The sequence below is a fragment of the Semicossyphus pulcher genome, unplaced genomic scaffold (assembly GCF_022749685.1).
Source record: "Semicossyphus pulcher isolate SPU_LCO1_2020_fin unplaced genomic scaffold, fSemPul1.0.p SCAF_4, whole genome shotgun sequence".
Lineage (NCBI taxonomy): Eukaryota > Metazoa > Chordata > Actinopteri > Labriformes > Labridae > Semicossyphus > Semicossyphus pulcher.
The window spans coordinates 21,378,279-21,393,315 of NW_027211715.1; the positions used below are offsets into that span (position 1 = coordinate 21,378,279).

The following is a 15,037-nucleotide window of genomic DNA, read 5'->3' on the forward strand; positions in this document are numbered from 1 at the left end:
TTTGACTTGGGCCTTAATCGGTTGTTTCCTCACATTTGTTCCTCTTGTTACCAGTCTGTCAATGCCGGGTGAGGTAGCACAGACCTCCTATATGGCTGCACTATAAATCGTTTAACCATCGCAATCGCGATGTGCACATGTGCAGTAGTCACATTGCGGGACGTGAGATTTTAAGGCAACACATTAACTACTTTATTATTGCTTGGTGCATTTTCTCCTTTTCCATCACTAATCTACAACAGAAGTCAGTCTGACATCACATTAGGGGAGCTCTTAATCAAAGCACCGAGTGAACCGCTGTGCAGCAGAGTCTGTGCGTCATCTGCCTGTAAACTGTAAACAAGCATGTGACGCTGCTGCTGTCACAGATCATGTCAGCGGGATGATCGAGGCAGGCTTTTAGATATGAGTGGCGGCTTTTCAGTGTGTATAATGGTGCAGACATGTCGCAGAGTTTGTATTTCAAGTGGCTGCAGCGCACACACGGCGAGGTTGTGTGTGCCAACAGGAAGTAGGATACAGGGCAAGCTTTCGTTTCCAAAAGTCACCGCCGGGTTGATCTAGCTGATAAAACATACATTTAAACCTTGTTAGAAATGGAAGATTGTGTACCGTAAAAGTAATGCAGCTGCAGCCCACAAGTCTGTTTGTATATAGAAGAAACCTGTACGCTCTGTACTTTGTCATGAGGGTATCAGAGTTGCTGAACCAAGAGTGATTAGAGTAGGAGTCGGGGTTTGTTTTGTTTGAAGAAAAAGCCTTAAAAGCCCCAAATAATAAAAGGTATGATCGTATATTTGATGATTTTTATATCGCAATAAATATCGCAGAACAACTTTCAATACCCCGAAAAAAGGAAAACCGAAGATAAGAAGTTGATGATGGGCATTTAAATCTTTTTCCTCTGACACCAGCAGCACGTGTTGTGTCTCAAACTTGCTCCTCTTACCCTTTATAACCATAATGACCATGCCTCGTTAATGACTGGCCCTGAAATAAAATATACCAGCCCCGGAAGTCAAAGGTCAAAGGTTCATTCTAGTAGCTGAGAAACTGTAGTTCTGTGAAAATCTGCAAGTGGTGAGAGGACTAGCACACATAAATCAGAGGACAAAGCAGTCGGCTGAAGATAGACCAAGAGTACCGACACTGCCTGCGATCCACGCTCAGTGTGTGCCACAGGCAGAAAAGCTGCACAACAACAAATGAGCATATCTTCTTTCTTGGCTGAAGAGAGCAAGGACAGGTAGCGCCTCTATCCACGGAAATATTTTAGCATTGTAAACAAGGTCTTGGCATAATATTACAGCTTTCTTGGCGGCCTTTTGTTTACATACCCTAGATACTTTGCAAGGATAGAAAGGGTTTCTCTTCTTTACATCCAGAGAAAAGGCTCGTGGTCATTGTTGTTCTTGGGTAGTTTTTTTTTCTGTATCTTTTGACCCTTTGGGAGTAAAGCAGAGCATCTCTTCAGTAATAGCTAAGTGTTTACAGTATGTTTGCCTCCAAGGAAGTGCTGCTTTGCATACTTTGAAGGTAAAAGGAACAGTCCACTAAGAAATGAGATGATCTTCTCACCTCCATCGCACCTGAAATGTCACTGAAGGTTGGAGGTCCGCTACACCCCCTGAAATGTAAGCTGGGTCGTACTGCTGTCTGTATCCTGCTGTGTTTGGTTGTCCTGCAAAGTTTGATCACAGACTGATACTCTTTTCAGAGTCACTGTGCCTTTAAGAAGGTCTCCTACTACAAAAACTAGAACTTAGATCTGTTGACGCAGCCAATAGGTGGTGCATTTAGGTGTCTGAAATATATCTGATAAGATATCACTCTCTTTCACAAGGCCACGCTGAGAGGAAAGCCGCACCTTTAATGGCCCTCGAGGAGATGCAGCGAGCAAACCAAACCTTTTAAATCACTGAAATTAACACTGCGGCGGCCAACACTTGACTCCAGGAACCACTTACATGTCAATGGCCTCTCCCATAATCCTTTGCCCAGTGGTGAGTGCGTGCACGCTTGAGTGGGTGGAGAAGAGAAACTGATTTGCTGAAACCAGTGTGAGACTGAGGGTTGTAGCCAGCAGGCCTGCGATCTCACGGCGGCGGCGGCGGTTAGCTCATCTCCTCGTTGAAAGCTGAAGCTCTCTCACGTTAAACAATGGAGCCTGAGATGGGTGTGGCGGCGGGGTGGGGGGGGTGAGGGGGCAGATAGGGTGTTAAAGTGACTGAGAGGGAGAGTTTGGCGTGGACGGGGGCAGCAAGGTGAAACCTGGAATGTGGTGGCGATGAGGTCATACCTGCGTGTGTGTGTGTGTGTGTGTGTGTGTGTGTGTGTGTGTGTTCAGAGAGGATTTGCTTCGCAGCCCCTTGAGGCCCCATCAGTAATGATGTCATGGGAAACCATCACAAAGCCCATCTCGGCTGTTTGTAAACTCTCTTCATTTCCTTGTCAGAATCTGAGGGCCACATGAAAGCCTCATTCAGACTCCTGAATAAAAACACAACATGTCTGAAGGCGATCTACTGTTACAGCACCAGACTGGAGTTAAAGACGCTGAGTGAAAACGTACTCCAACTTGAACAAGATGTAAATCTTTACTCTCCCTTTGATGTCCTTCCTCTCGCTTCCTCCCAGTCTCGTCTTCATTACTTATCATTTCTCTTGACCATAAACATTGTGAACTGATCCCAGCTGCCATCTTGCGCGGGGCCCCATTTTTGCGAGGCGCTGAAAACACATCAACTTGGAGGAGGTAGAAAGGAGGGGAGCTAACTACGGGGGATAAACACATTCCTCTGCAACCCGGCCTGCTACCGTTGCTGCTGCCGCCACCGGCCGGTGGCAGTGCAGGGGAGCTCGCAGCGAGGAGCATTGTTACCACAAAGCAAGGTGGAGGCGGGAGGGGGGGGTGAATATCCCTGAGCTCCCTTAGATCTCAGGCAGCAAGCAGCACTTGACCTTTCCAGCACTAAAGGAATATGACAGCCGTGAAGCCGACAGAGAGAATAGGGAGAGAGGCAGAGGAGGGGGAGCGAGAGGCTAGAGACAAAAGCCACACAAAGTGCAGGCTGCCACCAAAACAGTTAGTTTGCAATCAACGTCAGTCATCCCTCTTGTCGGGACAGTTTGATTTCAACCTTTCAAATGAGGCGCTTATTTTTGGCCTGATAACAGCGCAGGCTAAATTGAAATTGGCAGCTCGACAATCTTCAGATAATACTCAACTACGCAGGAGATTATGTGAACAGCCCCTTCTTTTACTTTGCTCCAGCCCCCACCCTCTCTCTCCTGTCGAAGATGAGAAAGGAGGAAATGAGGGAGGGAGAGAGAGAAAAAGGGCTAATCTTAGTCACAATCAGAGGAGGCTGAGAAGGCAAAAAAAAAAGGGGGCCAGAAAAAAGAGAGAGAAAAGAGGGCAAGGGGAGGAAAAATAAAGTAATGTCCCGGTGATCAGGAGGAGGGCTGGAGGTGGGGGGGGTGAGTCGGGGTGCGGGTGTACAGGAGAGGTGAGGATAGAAAGAGAAAAGGAGGGAAGGAGGGAATTTCTTTAATGTTTCTGGCAGCGAACCAGCTGAGGTCTCAAGGTTATCCTGGCTTTGCAAACTCCCACGGGAAAGGTGGAGTGCTGAGGGCCGAAGGGGGGGGAGACGAGGGCTGGAGGTGGAAGAGAGGAGGGAGAGATGGCTGCCCTTTTTCTCCTGGAGGGAGGCTAATGCTCTGGAGGGGGGGGGGGAGTAATCCTCGGGGCCCTCATGTCTGATAAGGTTGGCCTTGGCCCAGGTAGGAGGAGAAAGAAGGGCTCTGGGGCCTCCTAGGGCCTCCTCGCAGACAGCTCTGCCCTCTGCCAGGTTAGAACAGGAGCCAAACTTAGAGATCTGATGAATTATTACTCCGGTCATTAGTTATAATCACATTTGGGTGATAACAATGGAAACCCCATTGATTCCTACACAGAAACTCCTCTTAGCATTTTTTCCCTGCGGGGAGGTCAAAGGTCAGGGGCAGCTATTGTACAGAACGGCTGGATCCTGTAGGAGTTCAGCACCTTGCTCAGGAACACTTCAGTAGAGCACGGCCTGACAAGACAAGTCTCTCAAAACAGGAACCCCAATAATATGCTGCCTATGTATTTGTAACCCATTCTTCAACGTGGAACCGTCTTCATTGGGATCAGTTTCCAGATATAAGATGAAAGACAGTCTGATTTCCTCAAACACTTCAATGGAGGACAAAACTGTTTCATCCTTCTTTCTCTAACCCTTCATCTCTCCATTCCCCGCCAAACTATTTAAACTCATCACCTTTATGCAAATGTAAATAAACCCTGAATTTTTATCTTTGGCGTGAGGTGATGACTGGGCTGATCAGTGACTGCATGGGAAAGATCTGCATCGATACTCTGCGTGTGTTTGTTTACACTAAACTAGGGCTATTAGAGATAATGATTCACAGCATCAAGCTGTCAGTTTAGGGAGCTGTGTGTGTGTGTGTGTATGTGTGCCTGCCTCTTCAAAGGCCGGCCTTCTTATCTACAGTCAACAAACGGCCTCCTCCAGAGGAAATGGGGAGGCTTCATGCACCTGTAATTCAAATGTCCCAGTGCTCGCTGAGAGTACACAAGCGACACTTCAACAATCGCTTTAATGTGGGAAAAATGGATGATGGATAAAGAGGCAGATTTGTCCGCTGGATAAAAAAGAAAAAATAATGTTTCAACTGTGTTTTTACTGTGTTTGTGTAGAGAGACAAACTGGAAATGGCTTGTTTTTTCGACTTATAAATTCCCCAAGATCAGCCTTACTTGGCCGGTGATTCAGCTCTGAGAAGCTCATAGGAAATACACTGTAATACATATTTAGCAATAGCACCATAACCAGAAGACAGCTTATCAAACTCGGGTAAAACAAATATAAAAATACGTATGTAAATGCAAATCTGGCGCCGCGCTATCTTTTATCTTTCCCTTAGTTTGACAGTTTGAGCTCTGTATACAAATACATCTGCAGTCAGAACATCCAGTTAATGGTGGTTACACCGCATTTGCATGAGTGGCCCTCACCCCCACCCGCACCACCACCAGCAGCAGCAGCAGCAGCAGAAGCAGCCGTATTCCCAGTTTGCTCCAGCCTCAGGCATGCTAACCAGGAGACCCAGGCCAACTCGCTGGTCCTCTCCCCAACCGCTTCCTCTCCAGCGCTGCTGGGTTTGACTCACCGTGACCCCTGACCTTCGACGCTACACCGCCTCCCCCACACATGCAAAATAGCGCCGGTCTGCTCCAGGAGGCGTCAGAGAAAAAAGAGAGGGTCGGATGGAGGGAAGGAAGAGAGAGAAGAAGAAGAAGAAGAAGAAGGAGGAGGAGGAGTGACGTGGATGATGGAAGCTAGGGGGGGTGTTGGTGGTGATGAGGAGAAGTGGGGGGGGCGAGATGAGCAAGAGGGAATCGGAGCAAAGGAGAGAGAGACCCCTAAAGGAAGTGCGAGCATCTTGGTCTCTGAAGAGGAGAGAAGTGGAGGGAGGCAGTGGCAGCCGCCTGGGGAGGAGGCTCCGGTCTACAGCCCGGCACCGAGGCCTTAAAACATTTCTCTCTCTGTTTTAGCCAGCCAAAACGGACCCCAGCGCCTGTGTCTGCGAGGCTTACAGTGACCCGTGCTGATCTCTCTGTGTGTGTATGTGTGTGTGAGTAAAAGAAAGCGTGAGTACATCCACTGTACTTATTGTTTTCCTTGCTCCCAGGCCGCTCCAGGCTCCTCGGTTTGTGTGTGTGTGTGTTAGGGGAGGTAAGCGATGTGTGCGGCTGTATCTGGAGAGCCTCCAAACCCCCCTCATCTCCTCTCCTCTCTCCTCCTTCTGTTCTCTCTCTGCTCGGAGGATCTGTCAGTTCTCCTTCTCTCTCTTTGTCCCTGCTTTGATCCTGCTCTCCAAGCCTTGGCTGGCCTCGCTAACAGCAGCTGAGCACAGGTCCTACTCCACTCCCACTAATAACACACATTCATGCCACGCTGGAGTGATGTGTGTGCAAAATCTCACACACACACCAACACTCTCTCGCTGCTCCTCTTACTCCCCCTCTCCTCTCTCTCTCTCACACACTCCAAAATGGGTAACGACCGGCTCCGCTATCATTCAGCGCTTTCTCTAAGTTGTCGGAGCTTATCGTTTTCACACAACCCTCTGTTTGCTGTAACCCTGCGCTCGCACACTGAGCTACGCGGGTGATGGGTCACTCTATTCTGAAAATTGTAGGTGTTGCTGGAGCCTCTAAATGCAGCAAGATAGTGGTTTATTGTGGATGCAGTTTGGTGTTTTCACAGGCACATGTAGGCAGATGTATTTTGCCATTTGGATGTTTTTTTAAACAGAATGTGACATTTCTTTTTGAAGATGAATAGGCTCAATGAATTTCTAAGACTCCTAACAATAGTAATCTGCAAAGTTTCAAGTGCATACAACAAAAGTAGTTTGATTTTACTGTTAACGTTAATGCATTTTCGTCCTCATAAATCATTTGCAAAGTCTAATATAGAAATATATCTGCATTGTTTACATTAGTTAAAGCTCTTCTTCTCTTTTTTACAGACTGTTTTTGGTGCATTACCACCTCCCACTGTTACTGTTCCCTGTAGTCAGTAGATGTATCATGCCGGTTATGTGCATGCACATCATGATGCCAGTAGGGATGCATGATATTGGATTTTTTTGCAGATATGTCAATGTGTCGATGATTACCGATTTCAATACTGATATATTAGGCACACATGTTTTTTCCACCTAATTGCAGAGAACATTAAGTCTCCCCTGTAGTGGAATTGATATCAAGCCTGCTCTAAAACTGCAGTACCGCAGACGTCTTGCACCCTTCTTCACGCTTGACAGAAGACGGGTGGCGCAGGAAGTGCGTGCGCACACTCGTGCCAAGTTAATGTCGTAGAATTACGTCAAGCTTATTCAGGGAATCATCGAGCATTTAGGCAGAATTAAAGCATTTATCGGTGGAAAATATCGTCAGAAAAATGACATGGTAAATGGACTGTACTTATATAGCGCTTTTCTAGTCTTTGCGACCACTCAAAGCTGCTTTTACACTATATATCACATTCACCCATTCACACAGTGATGGCAGAGGCCACTACCTAAAGTGCCCAACTGTCAATCAGATATCACATTCATACCCGTTGGCTATGCCACCGGGAGCAATTTGGGGTTCAGTGTCTTGCCCAAGGACATTCGACATGTCTGAGGGAGCTGGGGATCGAGCCTCCGACCTTCCGATAGAAAGACAACCGACTCTACCACTGAACCACCCCACATATCTGCCAATGCCGATATGTTACTTTCAATACTTATACTTATATATATATACTATACTTGCAGATACCGATAACATGCCGATAATATTGAAGGACACATATTACAGAGACTTGCAGATAAAAATAGTGCACCTGAGCTGCCTAAAGCCTCTACATGAAGCAGTTTGACATAAAAAAAAGAACTCATGGTCCTCTTGCTTGCTTTTTCCAGTGTTATTAATCACATCTCTGTTGCTGTCTCTCTCCCTGTATTTGATCACTTGTTATAGGCAACCAAAGGTCCACACTTTTCCGTGAAACTGTTTCCAGAGTCAAGAATGAACTTTTGCACACACAGTTTGGGGTACCTTCAAACATTTAAAACACCTGAAATCTATTTTAAGGATCCTTATTCCTGCAGTACCTCAAGTAAAAGTTGTAGAACGCTGCAGATCTTCGACTATTGAAGTGATATTCATATCATGCCTAATGTGCCCACCTTCCAAGCAGAGCTGCAGGGGTCACCGTCTGTGGACGAGCAGTGATTGTGCACACACTGGCCACTGCGCTCTGCTGGAAACGAAGAGCTTTCTGGTGACTTGGTGACCATGCTAATCACAGTGTGAACTGTCGGATAAGTCAAGCCACTCAACAACTGTGTGGCAGCCTCTTGAGGAAGCGGGTCTGCTTCAACACAGTGCCACCCTCAGTTTGGCAGCGGCAGCCACATGACACCTCGAGGCTGGCCCTGATACAGCCTGTCTGACTGCCTCCTTACTTCCCACTCTTCTTGCCAGCCAGTAATAAAGCTTAAATGCCAGCACACACACACACACACACACACACACACACACACACCCTTGTCACCCTTGTGGCACCAGGAGCACCCGTTGGCAGCGGCATTGTTCACCAATAGCTTACACATTAAGGCATGAGCAGAGGGTGACAGCGGGCCAGGATGTTTTGTGAGTGCAACTATCTCACACTTTCACACACACTTTAGCCGCACAATCTCCCTGCCTAATTGCATTATTGCTGCATTATTGCAGTGTGCGGAGGTCCATGGTCGAGAGGGCTCAATAAAGATATGAGATCCTGGGAAAGACTCGGAGCGGTGGAATGAGAAAAGAGGAAGAGGGAGATAAAAGGGGGAGGGCGGCAAGGAGGGGGAGATATAAAAAAAAAAGAGATAAAACTGGAGAGAGGATAAGATCGGGATAAAGGTTTATTCGGGGACAGATGAGGGGTCACAGGTAAAAAGAGTGTGAGAATCTGGGGAGTGAAGGCCAGGTGTCCCAAAAAAAAGTAAAAATAATCATGCTTGTTTGTTTTCCTGTCTACTGTGTAAACCATTGTCAGCAGCCTTTGATCTGTAAAGTATCTCTAAACACCATGTGATCAAACGCGTCTACAGAGCGCCGCGTTCTGTGTTAGTCAGCCTGTTTCCCACACGTTTCTTAAGAAAGAGCGACAGGTAACACTCCGGTGACTGACTGCAGCCAGGTGCACACGGTAACATGCTCACCTCACAGGGGAAAAGAAGGGAGGGAGCGACAGACCCAAAGCTCTGTGACTCAGTGCAACACCGGAGACCTCTTGCAACGTGAGCGTGAGAAAGTCACTCAGGCGGAGCGCGTTTCAAAACTCTGTCTGCCTCACATCAATGCGTTTGTTTTGGAACTCTGTCAGCGGCATTGTGCCGGGAAAATGAGTCAGGTGTGCAGCTCACAACAATGAGACATGTTAGTGACGTGTTTGACAGAGGCAGCATTGTTGCGCATGAAGGATATTTAAGATTAGAGCAGATTTAAGGCGCATGTACAGACCAGCCTTTTCCTCCTGCCAAGAGCGAGTTTGCAATTACACACATGACACGTGTGAGGTTTCACTGATGCCTTCACATGACAGTGTGTCATTCAGACACGGGAGCTTGTGATTTGCTTTGTGGAACTTATTTTAATTTTCACGCATTCAACAAGTTCATCTTTTCAAACTGAAGCCTGGGTTGCATAAGAGCTTTGCGTGTGACTTTAAAATGTTTGAAGAGACATTAAACGCACAAAATGCATGCTTTGCTTCAGCCCACATAACATAATTCATCCGTCTGGCAGTGATGTCATATAGTTTTCAGACATTATAATTTACTGCTGCACGCTTAAGTGCAGACTTGGAGAGAACCTAAAACCATTTCTGCGCCTCTCTCGTGCACAGCAGAGAATCCGGATCCCCCGCGCTGCTGCTGCTCCGCGTTGCCTATCAAATTCACGATCTTGCGGCCAGCCGCCGGCGACGCCCCGCAGATCCAGGCGGCAAGCCGGCGAGAGGAGCGCCTTCCCCTGGTCGCCTGCGCGCCACGTGTCGCGGTCTCTGCAGCAGCTGGAGGTGTGTGTGCTCAGCGGAGCGCCATACATAAGCTTCACATACTAAAATAATAACAATAATAGGGGGGTATTCGACTTTCATTACTTTTCCAGAGCATACTTCGATTCATAGTTTCCTATTTGTTGTTTAAAGTCTGCAGAATTGCGTTTTGGATTTTTATTGTATCCAGCAGAAAACAGAAAGTAGTAGGAAGACTTCCACCCGAAGAAAGTAACTTTTGTGGCGAAATCACTGTTCGTTTCTTTCTTAAATTAGAAAACAAGAAGATTATCGCCTCAATGACTCGTCAAACTTTAAATCCCCACTCGATGAAATTTAAAAACAGCGCATGTTCATATAAACTTCCCTGTTAGTGACCACAGACGCACAGCCTGAATAATATAGTGCTGCTGTCCGCCAATAAACTTGTAAGACGCAGTTATAGGGCCTATTTATTTCTCTCTTTACTGCTCGTCTGCGCTTACGTCTCTCCAGCTACAATAAAGATAAGGAAATGAAATTATGACCTGAAATCTAAAAAAGCCTTGAACGCTGTGGGGGCGACCAGGCGGAGAGGAGGAGGAGGAGGAGGAGAACAAGGAGGAGGAGGCATCGGTCTGATCGTGTGAGCTCTCCGGGCTCAGAAATATCTCTGCTCTGGCTCACATTCCGATAAGGGAGCCCGATCCAGCTCTCTCTGTGGGCGTGGTTTTCCCAGGCTTTTAAAACAGCAGCTGCTATTTACCTTCCCCTCTAATGTAAACCACCGCCGCCGCCGCCACATACCCTCCCCTCTCCTCACCCCTCCAAGCCTCCTCCCTGGCCCGGCGGCCCCCCGGCAGCCCGGCGGCCAAACCTCCAACCACCGCGCTCATAAAACATCCTGGCACGTGCTCCACATTCACAACACCGGCGGATGGTTAAATGCCAAAATTTGTACCACAGAGCTGGGAACTACAGTGGTAAATAACATGTAAGCGGAGTGTGCGCGTTTAACTTTATTCCCTCCTCTGAGGACAGGCTGCATTAACGTCACTTTCGGGGCATAATGGTTGTGTGTAAGGCTGTGTGTATCTCTTCCGTGTGGTTTTGAGTAATCTAAAGTTGTTTCTTTTCGTAACAACATTACAAAAGTGACGATATCTACTGTGAAGTTTGGTTAAAAAAGAAAACAACTACCCCCTCCTGTGCCCCCGAAACACACGACTGAAACTGACTGATCTTACCGCTTCCCAGTGGTGGGTTTTAAACGGTGCAAAAGTTTTGATTTATTAAACTGTTACCAACTAATTAAGGACTCCTTATTAACTTTTCAAAACGTCCTGTAAGAGTTTGAAGTTAACTTTGTGTGGGGACATGTCAAAGTTTAATGCTTAAGGCTGAACACAAGTTAGATTGTGGGTTTTAGCACATTCTTTTTATCATTAATATGATTATTAATGATAATAAACTGCTCTAACAGGTTCATTTTGGCATCTTTTTATTATGACTTTGGTTTATTATAGTTATGTTTCCGCTGTTATCTGTTGTCTGGCAGATAAAGAGTCCACTGCCCGCTCCCGGTGGCGCTGCCCAGTCAGCGGCTCCACTGTTAATATGTAAACGGTACGATGATTGAAGACTGAAGGCAGTTTCCCCGGCTGTGCCCTGAACCCGGGCCTCGCGCCATTGGCCGCCAGCTCAAGCGGCCAAACAACCAATGGGAGGGCGCCGACCACGAGCCGTCCTCCCTTGGGCCGCGTGTCCCTCGCCCTGATTGGTGGAAAGTTACTGTGGGAAAGAAAGTTTGGGAAGTTTCACACGAGCCGTTCGCGTGCAGTGCGAGATATAAATACAAGCCACACGCGGAGAGCCCAACAGAGAGACTCTGCATCCGCTCCTGACAAGTGCTGCTGCGTCTGCGCAACGCTCACACGGATTTTACACACATCTCAGGATATCTTGAGGGAAAGAGGTCTTGAAATATTCCTCGTCCCTTTTTCCTCACACCAGTGGATCGTAATTTGCTGTGGTTTTGTGGGATATTTCCGATATAAAGATGCCTGCCGATATGATGGAAAAAACCTCCTCCTCTCCGGTTGCTGCAACCCCGGCAAGCATGAACACAACTCCGGATAAACCCAAGACAGCCTCCGAGCACCGAAAGGTTGGTACAAAGCATTTATTGGAAAACATTTTCCTGTCAGTGTCATTTAAAAACAAACGGCTTTGAGCGTTTTATTTTCAACTCAGTTTTGCACAAGCTCCTCATCCAAAGCGAGGGGTTTTACGCACGAAACAAGACAGCTAATGTGATTCTGTTTTTATCTTTAGTCATCAAAACCCATCATGGAAAAGAGGAGAAGAGCCAGAATCAACGAGAGCTTGGGGCAGCTGAAAACTCTCATCCTGGATGCGCTCAAAAAAGATGTAAGTACTCACTAAGTGTCCTGGTTATTAATAGATTACAGAACTGACTCTGTCAAACAGTGGGAAAGTAAACGCGTAATCCTAACCATGTGTGTTTCCCGTCCCCTCAGAGCTCCAGACACTCTAAACTTGAGAAGGCGGACATCCTGGAGATGACGGTGAAGCATCTCCGGAACCTCCAGAGGGCTCAGATGACCGGTAAGTCGCATTTCCCAGACTAATCTGTCTCATGACTGTGCGTCTAGTCGAGATAACAATCCAGCTTGACACGGTTCTATATTTTACAGTTTTTACAGCTAATACAAGATGTGCATTTATACCCTGACTTATATGTATACCTTTCTATTTTCTCTGCAGCTGCACTGAACACAGACCCCACTGTCTTGGGAAAATATCGTGCCGGTTTCAGCGAGTGCATGAATGAAGTCACCCGGTTCCTGTCCACCTGCGAAGGCGTAAACACCGAGGTCAGAACGCGGCTCCTCGGACACTTGGCCAACTGCATGACCCAGATCAACGCTATGAATTACCCCAGCCAGCATCAGCACCAGCACCAGCTGCCCCCCAGCGCTGGACCAACACACCCCTCCTTCGGCCAGTCTATGGTGCAGATCCCCAGCTCGTCCCCGCAGGTCCTGCCCATGAACGCGGTGTCCTGCAAAGGGGGCTCCTCGCCGGCGAGTTTACCTTCGGACGCCACCAAAGTGTACGGCGGTTTCCAGATCGTGCCTGCCACAGACGGACAGTTTGCATTCCTCATACCCAACGCCGCATTTGCGCCGAACGGCCCCGTTATCCCCGTGTACGCCAACAACGTCAGCACGCCGGTGCCTGTACCGGCTGCGGTTTCCCCCGGAGCCCCGTCAGGCAACTCGGACTCAGTGTGGAGACCGTGGTGAACAGTGGAGGGGGGAAAAGGACCATAAAGACTTTAAAATGACACTTAATAGTTCTCTCTTTGTTTAATGTTAGAAAAGTTGTTTTGAATTTGTTTTTTCTTGTACAATGGAGAGAGTATGCACTATATTTGTACAGCTAACAAGGGAGTAAAGTTCATATTGAAATGAGATCTGTATCGTGGAAGTCCGTTCACTGCATTTTTTTTTATATATTTGAGTTGTCTTTTTTTTTTTTACTGTGTGATGCCAAAGATATGTTCAATGCTCTTATGATGTTCTTCGTTTTGGAAGACGAATAAATTTGTAAAGATATTCAAAAAACACGCGCTTGTTCCTGTGTCATTAATATGATCCTCGTGCCTAAAACTGCCAATATTACGCACATCCACCTGATAGTGTTGCTATAGCAGCTAGCAGTGACTTTGCAACTTTGCTGTCCTATTTATTATGTTGGAAATACTTTCTTTCTAACACATGAAATAAGCATGTGGTTGTAAAACTACGTTTTGCACTCAACAAGTGGCAGCAAACTCATTTTCATTTCACACCCACATTGTTAGCCCTAGCATTATTAATAACGCTTTGTATAAATGTTAAACACAGGCATTATTAAGTGGGAGAGACTGTCCTCTAACCATGTTTACGGTTTAATATCTGCTATAATAAGTGTGCTGTTTATTTAGGTGCACGTGTATGTCTCACTGAACCAGACTGTCAGTGAACTGTTGTCTTAAAGTAATTCTATAATCTAAAAAGGTGAGCCTAATCTAACTAAAGTCAGACTACCTACTGCTGTTTGCTGATCGTCCTGCAGCTTCGCCTCTCCTGGTGGAAACTTTGGAGCCATCTAGAGGTCACTTACGCCATCTAGCAGCGAAGAAGCGTATTGCAATCTGATTGGTATTTGCAAGATCAATGAGTGGAGCTTGACTGGCTGCTGTGTGTGTTCGTCTTAGATGGAAAAGAGCGCGGCTAATATCTAATTAATAGAACATTGAATATATACTGATAGTTGTTCTTTAAATTAAAGCACAAGGACATTTAATTAAAGAGGCTTTTAGGTTAATTCTGTGCGTCAATTAGCTTGTCAGGCTAGCAGGGTTTGATCAATGTCGCTTTTATTATGACGATAAGCTAAATGGGCAGTCATTACTGCACGTGATGCTCTGGCTGTTTCCACTACGGGTTTTTAAAAGAGGCAGAATATTTATTAAACTAACAACCAACCAACTATTTGAGGTGATCAAGCTAAGAAATCATCATTATGAGGATTTCCGCTGTTTTAAAACGGCTAGCAGCATTAATCTCCTGACGGTGCGGAGCAGAGAGGAGCCGCAGGCTGCGTCTTAAATCAGAGCTGAGGGAGTTCCTTCATGCCAGGGGGGGTCGACAGCAGCAGGACACGTTAAACACCTCACCGCTGAGCCATGTGGTAGCGCTCTGTTCTGCCCAGGTGTGTGTGCCCCCTCCAGCTATCCGAGTGTGGCCCTGCTTTGAAGGGGGTGTGTGCGGGGAGGGGGTGCAGGTGTTTGCAATTATCAGTATGCTAAGAGGCACAAAGTGTGGATAAGTGCCATCATTTTGAATTTCCATCACACCTTTTTACGGGGGGCCATGCATCCCTGTTTGATTGAAGCCATGTGTGTGCTCGTGCCTGTGTGTGCATATTTAGTGTGTGAGTGTGTTGTGCAGCGTGCTGGGTGAGGACATGCCTGGCCAAAGGGCACAACGGGTGAGGTAGTGGGGTTGGGGGGGGTTCAAGGAAAGGCCTACCACACGGGATAACAGTCGGCCTCCTGTGGGTCACAGCTTCTCCACGCAAACGCACGAAGCGGCACACACACATACAAAAAAACGTTCCCACAGCATTCCAGCTGTGCTTGGACCAGTGTCGAGCTTCCTGCCCTGAGCCCCGGGGCCACAGCTGGACACGGGACGTCTGGGAGGCACGTGGTGTGACCCGGACAACACCCAGCTGCTGAGCCCTCCCACCCCACCTCGCTGCCTTTCCCCTCTTTTCCTCCTTTCCTCCCCTTCCTCCCCCCTCCCACCAACATCTTCAGTGGTCTCTTCCCC

The 15,037-nt window shown here is 47.3% G+C and overlaps 1 protein-coding gene across 1 annotated transcript; it reads left to right on the forward strand.

Moving 5' to 3' along the window:
* The first annotated feature begins 11,537 nt into the window (after positions 1-11,537).
* Positions 11,538-13,284, forward strand: her6 (hairy-related 6). The gene is made up of 4 exons (XM_069679856.1): positions 11,538-11,799; positions 11,967-12,062; positions 12,173-12,260; positions 12,420-13,284. Exons 1-4 carry the CDS (start codon positions 11,692-11,694, stop codon positions 12,959-12,961), a joined length of 834 nt encoding a protein of 277 aa, XP_069535957.1. The 5' UTR covers positions 11,538-11,691; the 3' UTR covers positions 12,962-13,284.
* Positions 13,285-15,037: the final 1,753 nt, after the last annotated feature.